We start from the raw sequence: 13375 nt of genomic DNA on the forward strand, positions 1-13375 counted from the left end.
CAGCAAGATTAAATTTAGAGAGAAATTAATCACCACAAAATGACAACTTATTGAGCGCATTTAAAGATACTTTCAGGTAAACCCCCTGCGCCTTAATGATACACCAACTTGATCTCTTAACTTTGATCTATTTAGCTGCTTGGCGACTCAGCTCAACCAGACCATGCTGCAATGATCCGATACAATCACGCTAATGGGAGAAAATGATAACTGAAACTGCCTTCCTGGGAATTACAGCAGGAATGCCTGCAAGTGTTTATCACCATGGAGCTGGGCTGGTTTGTGCTTCTCGGGTAACACAGGAGCTGCGGCGGACCACCAGTGCCCCGAGCTTCCCAGTACCAGTTCCTGTCCGCTTCCAGACCTTGCAGGGGGACTGTCACACCGGAGGAGAAAATTGCAGCGAGAGTCACAAGATGACTCTGTGGGACAAAGCCCCACAAGCAGGGACTGGCAGCACAAGAAAACAAACAAGCCAACCCTTGAGCAGGAGCCTGAACGTTCATTTTATAGAACTGTGAAGGGTTACTGGAGCTTTGCTGGTTATGAAGGCGATGTCCTTGTGGAAGATGCACCTGAGCATGCTCTGCAGTGCAAAGCAGGTATTACAGGGAAGAGCAAGACCAGGCTAAAAAAATTTATTTGTTTGCTAAGCAGCACTTGTACCACCGTGGCATTATCACTTGCTTCGTTCTCATTGCAGGGATTGTTTTACAACAGACTTTGAAGCAGAAACCATCTTTTTGTCCTGTATTTCATAAAGCGTATGGGATCAAAAGACAGGCATGAGCTACATAAAGCATTCAGGTTCATTCAAACCACAGAATTTTGAGGAAACATGCACAAAGTTCTTACTTTATGTGAAGTTCTGCCTGGAAGCGGTTCACAGTAACTAGAATTTACTACTATTGTTTAGAAACAGTTGCTTTGTGTTAGAAGTTTGCAAGTTGCCTATAGAGCAGGGGAACTCCTCTCAAACTCTTGCAATTTCTACTCCTGGCCTCTTCGCTTCCCCCCCCCCTTCCATGACGTATGTCACCCACATCATTAGGTGGCTAAAAATGACCATTTTTGGGTTCCATAGGCAGTATGTTGGTGGCACCTTTGCTATTCCTGTAAGTATTTTTACCATCTCCAATTTGCTCAGCAATGCACATCTAGACGTAAGGAACTTTTTAGTGCATCTGTTTCTAAATCCTGGACATCAATATATTAAAAAAAAAAGAATTAAATATCAAGAGCCAAGCAAAGACTAACTGAACTGCAAGTTGCAAAGAACACTTTACTAAACTAAACACAAACTGGAGGCAGAGCAGGAAAAAATTTCCAGCAACAGAAGCATCACAATCTAAGGTAGGTAATCCTCAATTTGCCCTTAAAATACTATTGTTTGGGGTGCAATGCTATTGTACAGCAATTATATGAGTTACTTTGATGGATTTCATCTACAATATGTAACAGATCAGATATTTTAAATTATTATTTCTATAGCAATAAATGTAGTGTAACTCATTTATGGTGATTTATTTTTCTTTAAAGGTAGTGTGCCTTTTTTTTTTTTTTTTTTTTTTTTTAAAGCTATAAATTAGATTACTGGCTTTTTTTGCCAGGAACACATACAAAAATGATGTGAACAAGGTGAAGTCTTATGCAAGCCCCCACAGAGTTATATAGCAGCAGCTAGTTTACTTTGGACCATGGCAGAAGAACAGTTTAATAAGACAGGTGCTGAAAATTGATCATATAAACATTTTCACAATACAAAACTGAAATGAAAACAGGAGAAAAAACCGCAACCATACATGGTTTACTTCTTAGTAAGGCCTGCGTTTCTGGGATTTATAATTCTAGCTCTTTCTTTTCACTTTCTGCCTTTTTTTTTTAAATGCCTATTTGCTGGTTAAAAAAAAACCCAATGCAAAACACCTCCTTGCCTAAAGCCTAAGATTAAATGAGATTAAAATTAGCTGACAGCTCTGTCCTGCAGATAGGAAACCAAGTTCACTCTCCTACATCCATGCTCACTCTCTATGGGCATTTTCATACAGACCCCATGGAGAGCTCAGGTAAAGCAGCTCAATAACCCAACAACACTGCAAGAGCGGACACACAGTGAGAAAGACCTCGCTGAACGTGCTTTATTTTAGCTTCCATCTAATCCGTAAATCATTTGCAATGTGGGCCAGCTACCTGCTGACAGAGCTTCCTGCACATCAGCCACCATCTCTTACCGGCAAATCGCTCATCGTTCGACGGCAGCGGATGCCGTGAATGCCCCAGGAAAGGCAGTTTTATTGCTGCAGGCTGGATGAATGTGGCTAGGGCTCAGCTGAAGTTACCCAAGATAATTGGACTAGTTTTTCTCCTGGAAAAAGTGAGATCTCCTTGTTAGCAGCTTGAAAGCCCTTCGTGGTGGTCACGGCAGGCACAGTTCACGCTCTCCGAGGCTCTTTGCTAACACACAGTGCTCGTTGCTGCAAGGGAGGAAAAGGAATGAATTAAGGGGGTTGTGAAGTAGTTGTAATTGATCTTAAAAGACAGCAGCTGGGTGATTGTGTAAGAGTGGCACCCACCTCCTAACGAGGCAAGGACCTTGTAGGCACTTCACATCTCTTTTGTTAATGGATTGATGCTGGGGAGAATTTAGCATGTTAATGCCAGCCCAGAATACATCTCCTTAGGAAAAAAGCCTCATTCAGATGTTAACCTGAACATCAGGATCACATCAGCTGGGCCAGCACATGGTGAAATTTTGGGCTCCAGCTTGCAAACTGGCAACTGGTTCATTACTTTCAGCATGGCAGCACTTCTCCCCATGCCCCTAGCCCAAAAATGTGGAAAAGAGGGAGTGTGCTGGCTGAGCTGTAGTGGTGTGGATCAGAGAAGATTAAATGAGCATAGGGATAACATTTTTCCTGATTTCTGGATGTAAATAAGGACTTTAAGCTCTTCCAGGGCACTCTTGTTAGCTCCTCCTTGCTTCAAGTCCTCCAGATTGGTGGACATTATGCCACTGAATAAAAATCACTGTTTTTCAAGTCACCTGTCCAGTCTCTGTCCAGCTGCAAGGAGGAAACTACCGAGGCTCTGCTGAAGCCACTGCCCAGCATCAAGCTACACAGAGCTGGGGTGACTCGAACGTCATCTTTGCTGTCTGCTGGGGACACAGAAAGCTGTTTTGCGCCGGCAGATGTGGTCAGCCAGCTGTGCACAGATACACACACATCTCCGCAGCAGAGCTGCCTCCACTGCTTCGTACGTGGGGGAAAAATTGGAGGGGAACCTGCCTGAAGAGGATGCTGTGCCAGCTGCACCACCGCAGCGCTTCAGCCCGTGCCGAAAAGGGAAGAGAGCATTTCTGCCGTTCCGTCCCACCCTTCCTATCAGCAGAGCAACAGCGAAGGGGAGAGCTGGACGGGAGCTGAGTTTGCAAGCTGGGACTTCACAGCTGGGGGAGATGCCTATCGTCCCCAACACAGGGCGTGCAAGGCACAGCAAGCGAGCGGTGCAAGGGCTGAGCTCATCTCCCGCTCCTCTGCAGCACGACGGCGTGCAGGGTGGGCGAGCAGCGGGCTCCCGTGGGCATCCAGCCCAGGATGCTGCCGCCAGCAGTAGCTGGCAGGACTCGGCTGGGCACCATGGCGGCTGGGAATAAGGCTCAGTATGGCACCGAGCCTCTGTCGTTTCCTTGCTCATATTTCCTGAATGCTTTGAAGTGATTCTGATGCACAAACAAGCATGAAATCAACCACGTGATTTGCGCCTAACGAGATTTTAACTGCAGTGAGGGCTAGGCAAATCTCAAACAAAGAATATCAGTAAAGACTTTTTAGGATAAAACACTGCAGTAATCAACAGTCACTTTTAAACTCAAACAAGGAAGTAATTCCTATCTGAAATAGAGACACCCAACCACTGTTTCTGTTCAGATCTGAAAATGGATAACAACAATCTGTACAAAGATAAATTTCTGGGAAGAAAAATAAAAAAGGAAGAAAGATAATTGGGGCGTGGCAGGAGATGCTTGAGGATGTTGGCATTCCCGAGATCTGCAGCATTTCCTATTGTTTCTTGAGCTGAAAAAAAAAAAGAAGAAGAGAAAACAGGGCTTGATGCCACAGGTCTGCAGATGGCTGGCCGGGTAGGACCAAGCGCCATGTCTCAGGGCTGCTGCTGGCTGCCCGGCGCCGGGTTTGGCAACCGCCAAAGCAATCCCTGAATGCCTCTGTACATGCAGGCACTTGTGCGGGTCGCAGCCCAGCCCAGCAGACCGCAGCAGTGCCGGCGGGGGCTGCTGCTTGGTCACCGCGGTGTCCCGGCTCAGCCGCAGCACCGCAACAGGTCCCTCGCCAGCCCGAGAGAGCCCCGGCTTTCGGCTGCCGCTGGCCTGCCGTTACCAGCAATGCCTTTAGTAACCATCCCACCCACACGACAGAGGATTTAATGCAGGAGTGCGAGAGCTGCAGAGCGCTATGAGCGCCTTTTTTTTTTTTAAAATTCCCTTTTCTTTGGGCTAGGCCATGGCACGGGCTGGGAGCCAGCGGGGACGCAGGTGCTCTGCTCTGAACGGCCATCAGAGCAATCGGGGTGGTTTACCTTGGGAGATCCCAGCCACAACCTCTCTCTTCTGTTTGATAACACAGACATCAGTAAAATCCCGTATCCAACGCAAGGTTTTTGAAGCTTGCTGAGCGAACGTTTGTGAAGGCTGGACATGGCAGTTCTCTTTCTCTTAGCAGCTTTGCTGCAAGGTGAGTCACCAAGAAACCACTCTGCAGCCTCTTACACTGATGGGAACAGGCAAAGCAGGAACTGGGGACATGGCCACGTCCCTGGCTAAATCCTCACTTGGACACTAGTCACCTCCACCTGCAAAATGAAAACTGGTTAAACCTCCCTGCCCACTAGAAGTCTGCAGGGAGCTAGCAAGGGCATGGCGAGAGCTGGGAAGGAGAATCCCAGCTCTCCAATTGCTTGGCACTGCAGACAGCCGCTTGTGCCTGTGCAATGCATCTGAGGGAGAAGAAAGTCGCCAGATCAGGCAGAGTTTGCAAATGCCAAAGGTTATTCTTAAATGTTTGCTGTTAACTGCTGCCCTTGACATTTAACTCTAGGCAGGACTGTCGGGGCTGATGGGGGTTTGGGGCATCAAGGGCTTCCCCATCTGTGCCGTGACACAGGGAAGTGGCTCTGTGCCACCAGTTATCCTCAAGTGGATAATGTGGCATTCAAGGAAGGTAACACACCACATCCAAAATAAACTCTGAACTTTCTGAGCCAGATGTCCCACTGGTGCCACTCATAATCACGACCCGACTGGAAGGAGCTATGCTGGTTTTTGCCAGGTGAGGATCTGGTTATCTCTGAGTAACCAGCAACTTCTGTTTCTTTCTTTCCCCAAAAGAGCCAGTTTCAAGTACCTTGTATGGATCCAGGTTTTTGACAGGTGAGGTTGGAGGATCGGTCACCCATCAGTGCTTCTACTCCATCATACCAGCCAACAAATACGACCGAAAATACTGGTGCAGAATAGCAGGAAACGGAGTTTGCTACACCATCATTTCTACAACCGGCTACATCTCAAAAGGCCACGTGGGGCGAGTGTCTCTCGAGGACATCCCCCAGAAAGGCACCTTCACGGTGACAATGACAGAGCTGAAGAAGAACGACACAGGGACCTACCGATGCGGCATCGGCACCACCAACAGAGACCTGTACGTCAGCCTGAACCTGACGATTTTGGCAGGTAGGGTACTGGCAGGGGAGAGGGGAGGGTCCGCTCCGCCAGCAGCCCAGCTCGCAGGGAGCGGTTTGGGGACAAATGCTGGGGCGTCAGCGCACAGCAGGCATATAGACTTTTTCTACCCTGTGCTATTAACCAGATATTTACAGATGGGGTATAAAGGTACCCAGATTTGGCCAAGTCAGCTGTTCACAAAAGTAAAAGGAAACTCCCTCCTGCCTGCCTGGGGGCTGCATGCCCGACGCCGTGCTCTCTCCCTGCAGATGCCGGTGCGTTGGGGTCGACCGAGCTCGTCCAGGGAGAGCTCCACGGCTCTGTCACGGTCCTGTGCCCTCCTGGGGACACCCAAGGCAGCAAGAAGAGGTTCTGGTGCAAACTGGGGAGAACCGGCTGCACTCTCATAGCTGACACCGATGGCTACGTGGGAAAGAGTTACCAAGGACGAATCTTTATCACCGCTCAGGAGAGCTCTGGAGCTTTCAAAATCTTGATAAATGACTTAAAAAAGGAAGACTCGGGGCTGTACAGGTGCGGGACGGGAAGGCTCAGCGGTCAGGACAGCCAGCGGATGGTGGCTCTGCAGGTGACCACAGGTAGGACGGGGCACTGGGGGCTGCACGTGCTGCGCGGGTTCCTCGCAGCCCCGGATGAGGAGCGTGAAATGCTAACAGTGTCCTCTCCACCCTGCAGCCTCCACCCTTCCCAAGAGACCAAAATTTCTCAGCGGCACAGTCGGAGGCTCGCTGTCCGTGAAGTGCCACTATGATCCCAAAGGGAACTACGAGAAGAAGTACTTGTGCAGGTGGAAGGAAGCTAGCTGCTCACTGCTTGTGGATGTGGATGGGTTTGTGCACGAGTCCTACAAAGGGCGAATACAAATAGCCAGCAGCAACCAGGAAAATGGGACTTACACCGTGGTGATGAGCCACCTGAGAGAGGAGGATGCAGGATGGTACTGGTGCGGGGCTAAAAACGGGCACACAGAGCACACGTCCTCCGTGAAGCTGCGCATCCAGAAGGGTAGGTGGTGGGGTGGCTTGGAACACAATAAATCCCTTTTCTTTTTCTAAATCAGCCTTTCCTCTACCCCTTCATGGACATGAGGAGAATAGACTCTCCTCTGTACTATGCATAAATATAACAACATTATGAGAAACATCAGCTATACATTTTGCCTTCCAGTTATTGGCAAGTAACTGAGGTGATGGTAAAGGTTTTCAGAGGCAGGGATGTAAGCTGAGCTTTCAGAGGAAATTTAGTTAGTTTGAATTATATTATTGATTATTTATGATGCAAACCCGTAGCATATGATAACCTGATCCTACCAAGTGCAGCACAGAGACATGTGCTTTGCTTTGAAGATAAGCTGAAGGTTATCATGCAGCTTTAGAAACTGTGGCATGTAAACACACAGATCCATGTAACTGTTCAGCTGGCAAAGACAGAAATAGCGGGGTTAAAGTATGAATGTTTGCCAGGTGTTAACACGTTTTCATTAGTACACCCAAGCTGCTTTCTATAAGACTCAAAGGAAAATGGAAATGCTTGTGTTTGGTCATATCATGCAGCATATTTTTCGTGCTGAGATGCCAGGTGAAATGCACAAATCTTTGGTAAATCTAACACATTGCCTCTGCAAAAAGATGGATATTCAAGCCTCCAAATAATTTTCTCCACAGAAGCCTGCTCTTCACAACACCCGGAAACATCCAGTTTTGTGAAACCCACTTTATCAAGTCTGTCCATCTACAGCACGCCCACACAGAGGAGCACCACGAGCCTGGCATATGCAATGGGCACTGTGACCGAGAGCACCAGCACCCTGCTGCCCACTACCCCCCCCCAGCACCTCTGTAACCTCCCCAGGCAAAATCTATCACGAGAGGTAAGTTCACGGCCACATTTCTCGCTGGCACCAACTTGGTGGTTTACGACCTGTCTGCCCCATTTCCCCGGGCCCTATACAGGTTGTGCACAGGTTGCAAGTTGAAAACACCGATAGGAGACATTAGAAATTAGAGAAGCAGAAGGCAAGGTTATCTCATCTCCACCTGTGGCATGTATCTTTGAACTTGTCTCTAAATCTTCTGGTGCTGGCCGCTCCTGTAGATCAGATGCCAGGGTCAATAGATGTGCTCCTGTCTGTTTTCCTTTGTTCGGTATGGAGACAGGACATTAGGAAACATTAGGCTTGAGCAATAACGCTGGTGAATCAGTAGCTGCTACATACTTCACTGCACGCATTATCCAAGCCCCTATAGGCAGCCAGTAACCCAGGTAGTGTTTAGGTGCTCTGTGTTGCATAAGGAGCTATCTTTGGACAAGGTTAATCAAAAGGCTATGAGTTATTTTGGCCAGTAATTATTCCATGGTACTTCTCCACAGCAAGCCCCATGGCTCACCCCAGTGCAAGTGGTTTCCCCAGGGAATTTACCTTCTGTGCTTCCTGTTGCACAGGATGGCTGTGAGCAGCTCTTACACCTTTCACCCCAGCTATGGCCACCATCCAGCACCGGGTGAAGTGATTTGCATAGTTGGTGCAGATGCATCAGATGTTGCGGTATCAGTCATAACTGGCGATAAACCACAAAGTCCACAAATCCAATTCGATATCCTGAGCTGTCCCTCCATGTACCTCAGAGCTCACACCTTCCCGTGACCCCCAGCACGAGAAGCACAGTCTTCTCCATCCCCAGCCTCCCTCAAGCTGTATCTCCCTGCTATCCAGCCAGAAAGAGGAGGGGAGAGCACGTTACCAGTTACAAATCATGCTTTTGTATAAAGGGTCAGATTTTGCACCATTCCTGGCAAAGCTCTGCCTGCCTGTGGAGCTCTGATAGCGTTTGTATCATTTTTGCAAGGAGATGGCACGTAGATACCCTCCAACAGCATGAGAGTCTACAACAACTCACAGAGAAACAGTATGAACCTTGCTTGTGAATTTGTATGATGAAAATAGCTCATTTTCCTTTTGGAGGGGCTCATTCTGCTGGGAGCATAAACCCCACAAGGTAGAACAAAGGTAGCTGTAGAAATTACTTCCTCATAAGCCAAGCTCCAGATCAGACGATTTCACCTCTACTTGACTGTATTGACTGTTCTCCATTGATCTAGTCAGAGTTTATAACTCCTTTATAATCTTTGGTGTAAAAACAACAGTCTGCATTAAGGTAATTCAGCCACCCCGTAGCCGAGTCAAAATCCAATTTAATTCTGATGGTTCATCTTTCCAGCTCATCAGGTGAATCACACCTGCTCCCAGTTGTGTTACCAGCTCTCATTTTACTGATTTTCATCACTATCACTATTCTCGCCCTGACCAAAATAAAGCTTCAAAAGGAGACGGGTAAGTTGGCCAGGCAACACCTCTCGGGTTGCGGTTGTTGTTTTGCAATGGCTTTGCTCGTGATTTCCAAGAGCTGGAGTCTGACCCACTGAAGATTTCCATCTCTGGAGACACACATCCATTCTGCAGCCAGTGCAGCCTGAAAGTGCAACTGTACTTGCAAGCAAGCAATGTCGCAGAGAAGTTGCCTTTTTTTTTTTTTTTTTTTTTAAATAGGCTTAAACAAAAAGCAAATGAAGGAAACGGAAATTCTGAAGCCCTGCTGAAAGCAAGGTTGAGTTTTTGTGTATAGAGGATTTATAGCTCCGTGAGTGCTCGGAAATCCTGAAGTATAAAGGGCAGGGACCTGCACGGCACGAGCAGCTACGTGCTGGGCGGCTTCTTGGGGCTGAATCCAGCCCGCTCAGCACAAAGCTGGCAAAGACTTGCCCAAGAAATGCTTGCTAATGACCGATTTTCAAAAATACATGCATATATATCTTATTCTATAACATAGTGTGTCCCTAGAAATAAATCCAGGGACAAAAACCTTCAGAGACGACAGCAGTGAGTGGAAATACATTATTCACAAGCATGAAACTGGGAAACAATGGGCCTAATCCAGTGTCTCTTATGACATGCTGGTATATTTAAACAGACATTAGAGGACGTGTTCCCTCTGTTGCATGCATATGTTTTTGCTTTTAAGGAGAAGAAAGAAGCGCCATAGGAAACCTGGCAGCAACGCCAATTCGGGCTGGTCTGAACCCTGTAAAAGAGCAAACGATGGAGCAAACCCCGAGTCCAGAAAAAGTGCATGAATGCGGGACAGACTCCAGCCAATGTAGGTGGGTGTTTTCTGGAACTGGCACTGCAAATGTCGTCTCCCTTGGTAAAAGAGAATAAAACCAAATTTTAAGCGGAGGATTTGCAGCTTAGTACGTAAAATACCTCAACAGGATAGACACCAGGTTTGCAGTCCAGGAATTACGATCCCACAGTCCAGGATTTATGTTCTGATGCCAAACTATGGCCTTTATTCCTTACCAAAAGATGTTGAGATTTCAAAAGACTTGGATTAGATCCTATATGACGTTTATATATTTATTATAGGATTGATTATAATTTTTGCTTACGCATTGTAAACATGTTATCGCTTTTCCTGCTTGTTTCAATAAAGTCTGATTGCTTATGACCTCTTGCAATATTACACAGAAGCAATTCTTGTTCACTGTGTTGCAATCTTATTCTTTTTTATCCTACTTGTGCAGGATAATCTATGATATCCTTGGAAGATTCAGGATGACCAACTCATGTGTAAGAGCCTATGTCTTCTGGCAAAATACAAGAACAGTGGGCCTGTCTTGGAGTACTAATACTCTTTAGAGAGGAGCTCTTGCAGAAAACATCTGAGCAAATATTTTAAAGTATATCCAATTTGTGGAAATTCATATCAGTGAAAAGTACTCTTCTCCATTAAAAAAATAATAAATCAAACAGTGGAATAGTGGTGCAAAAATTTGGTGATGGCATTTCATATTCACATTACAATGCACTTAGATCCAAACTCTCTGATCATATAAGCAGGTGATAATATTTTAAAGTCAGAAAGTAGCAGAGGGAAATAAGCAATCATGAAGATTTGCACCCTCTGGAATGATCTGCCACCTCTGTGCACAGTACTGCATGTACGCTCGCATTTCTTTTCCTATTTGAAACATCCACTGGCTCGACCAGAAGCAGATCTACAGATATCATATTTTAAAAGCTATATAGGGAATATATTGTAGATGTCAAAAGAAGCCTTCAGAGTGGCTTTAAAACCAAGGCCCTAAAGGTTCAAATCTAGAATATTTTGTGGAGAGTGATACAACTTGCTAAAACTATACAAGTTTTATTGCTGTTGTTTGAGAGATTTTACTTTACAAAAAAAGCAGCTGTATGAAGGGTTCTTGCAGTCCTAAATATAAAGAATGGAAAGGAAAAAGTACGCCCCCTCCTAAAACCTTTAAAATAAACAATTAACATTCTGTGAAAAACTTCTAATAATGAGAACATAAACCAGAAGCTGTTAATTATGCCTTTTGTTTCTAGATATCTGGTTTGGGGTAAAGCCCAGGATAACTCTCCTCTTAAGCTGAGCAGGAGGCTGACTCCAGAGGTCCCCTCCAACCCGGGTTTTTCTAGATTTCCATTCTCAGGACTCCCTGAAATCTCAGACCATCTAAAATATCAAGTTTGGCATAAAAACAGAAACACCCACGAAATCACTTGTAAAAATATCGTAGAGACGCAATTCCAGATCAGAGCTTTTCTTCTGGATTTTTTTGTTTGTTTGTTTGGTCTTTTTACAGCAACCCTATGGGGAAAAACATACCTTTCAAGGTGACTGATGAAGACTTGAGGCAGAACCCCCTTCCATCAAAGCCCCTGTGTACATGAGCTTGGAAGTTTCCCTACGGAAAGCTGAGGCACGGCTATAAACTGCAAAGCGCTCAGCACCGCTTGTTGCTCGCTGCCCTGCTCAGAAGCTGAACGTCCCGAGTTGAGAGCCAGATCCCCGCCGGCTGCCCAAATGCCACTTGCTATGTGATCTGTAGAAGAGAGAATAAAATAATGCATCTGTAATCAAGCTATTTGTGTGCAACCCTGACTATCTCTTGCAGAGGCAGAGCACCCCGAGGGAAAGGTAAAGCTGGGGAGGGGGTGTGGGAAGGAAGGACCCTCATGGCTGCAGGTTTGCTTAGTGCTAGGCAAAAAAAGAGAGGATTTTATCAAAGACACCCCAATTCTCAAGTGCTATTTTTCCTCCACCTCTTCCACAGAACTATCCACAGCTTCAAAATCAAATCGTTTCAGCCCAAACACAGCCCAGACCCAAACTAGCTTTGGTTTGTATGCTCAGATTGCATGCCATGCTGTAAACTGTGCTTTGGCCCGAAAAAAAGCAAGCACAGGGTTGTTTGTTTTCTGGAGATGCCAAACTGCTTTGGAACCTGTGACTTGGCAGGAGGACGCTTCCTCCTCTGTTAAGGCAAGTAAATATATTTGCATGAGACAGCGGATCAGTTTTACCAGAAACCTTAAGGGTGATGACAGTGGCTTGGTTAAAGAAACCATTTATCCACCCTGGACTAACTTTTCTTCCCCAAGACACACAAGCGGTTGCACGTCCCCATGGCTGGTTTCTGCCAGGACTTCCTCTGCCCGCGGCCATACCATCTTCCTCCTCTGCACCCTCCGCAAGCCCAGGCTCTTTAAAACACATTTTTGTGCAAACTGCAGGATTGAGACAAGGCGAACAGGGAAGCTGACATGCTGGCACCCAAGGGAGAGGAGACCGGGAGAGTGGGAGGTATATGAAAGCAAACACACCTGTGCCTATTGTGGCCAAGCAAGTGCAACTATGTCCAAGAATAAAAAGTAATGCCAAGAGCAGCCGGAGAAACAGCACTGGTGGGAAGGGCATGGCTTGCAAGGGGATCAGCATTTGTTCCATCTAGGAGAGACTGTGGGTGCTCTCTCTGTTCAAGGTCCCCAGCAGATCACCCTGTGCAAGCACAGCAACAGCCTTCCTCACCACAAAAGCTGCACGTTCATGGAAAGAAAGCAGCTCAACGCTCTTAGCTAGAGGACAGGTACTTCAAAGGCTGGCTTTAAGATCCGACAAATTTGCTAAACGTCCCGACTCCAGGTCTCAGGCGCAGCAGGAACGCCTGGACCTGCCATCCTGTTTAAGCTCATCAGCTTTCACTGAGAGCAAATGAGAAAAGCTTCATGTGACCCCCCTAGTTAGAAGAAATTACTGCTCTTGCAACATTAGTACAAGGTAAAAAAACTTAACGATTCATCCCACATAATGAAAATATTTTCATCTTCATCAGCTTTACTTTCTCATACAGTTCCATTTCTGACAACCCCACACTTCAGAGGGAATTTGTATTTGGGCCCCTGACATGCCTACAGCAGGAGAGCAAAGAGATGAAGCTGAAGATGGCACCAAAGCTACTGTTAATTCTTTTTCATTTTAAAGATCTTAGTGTTCTTGGTCTGCACAGACAAGACTAACCCTTGTCCACCCAGACTCCTGGTTTTCCCACGAAGCTGAGGGGAGGCAGAGGGGCTGGAGAGAGCAGAGAAGGGAGACAGACCTGCTCAACCAGGATGGCCAACCAGGGGCTTCTTAGGGACACCAGGTTTCAAAAAGTTTGCAACAGCTTAAAAAAACCCAACCACCTGGCTTTGTCCAGCTTTGCCCTACAAAGCTATTCCCCTGTTGGTTGGGGGTATCATAATACCAGAAGCCA

General features: G+C 46.5%; 1 protein-coding gene across 1 annotated transcript; it reads left to right on the plus strand.

Moving 5' to 3' along the window:
• Positions 1-775: 775 nt before the first annotated feature.
• LOC115335237 (polymeric immunoglobulin receptor-like) lies at positions 776-11682 on the plus strand. The gene is made up of 10 exons (XM_030000627.2): positions 776-1353; positions 4644-4751; positions 5405-5746; positions 6007-6336; positions 6434-6763; positions 7423-7628; positions 8977-9089; positions 9778-9916; positions 10340-10385; positions 11423-11682. Exons 2-7 carry the CDS (start codon positions 4715-4717, stop codon positions 8986-8988), a joined length of 1257 nt encoding a protein of 418 aa, XP_029856487.2. The 5' UTR covers positions 776-1353; positions 4644-4714; the 3' UTR covers positions 8989-9089; positions 9778-9916; positions 10340-10385; positions 11423-11682.
• The last annotated feature ends 1693 nt before the right edge of the window (positions 11683-13375 follow it).

The sequence above is a fragment of the Aquila chrysaetos genome, chromosome 24 (assembly GCF_900496995.4).
Source record: "Aquila chrysaetos chrysaetos chromosome 24, bAquChr1.4, whole genome shotgun sequence".
Classification (NCBI taxonomy): Eukaryota; Metazoa; Chordata; class Aves; order Accipitriformes; family Accipitridae; genus Aquila; species Aquila chrysaetos.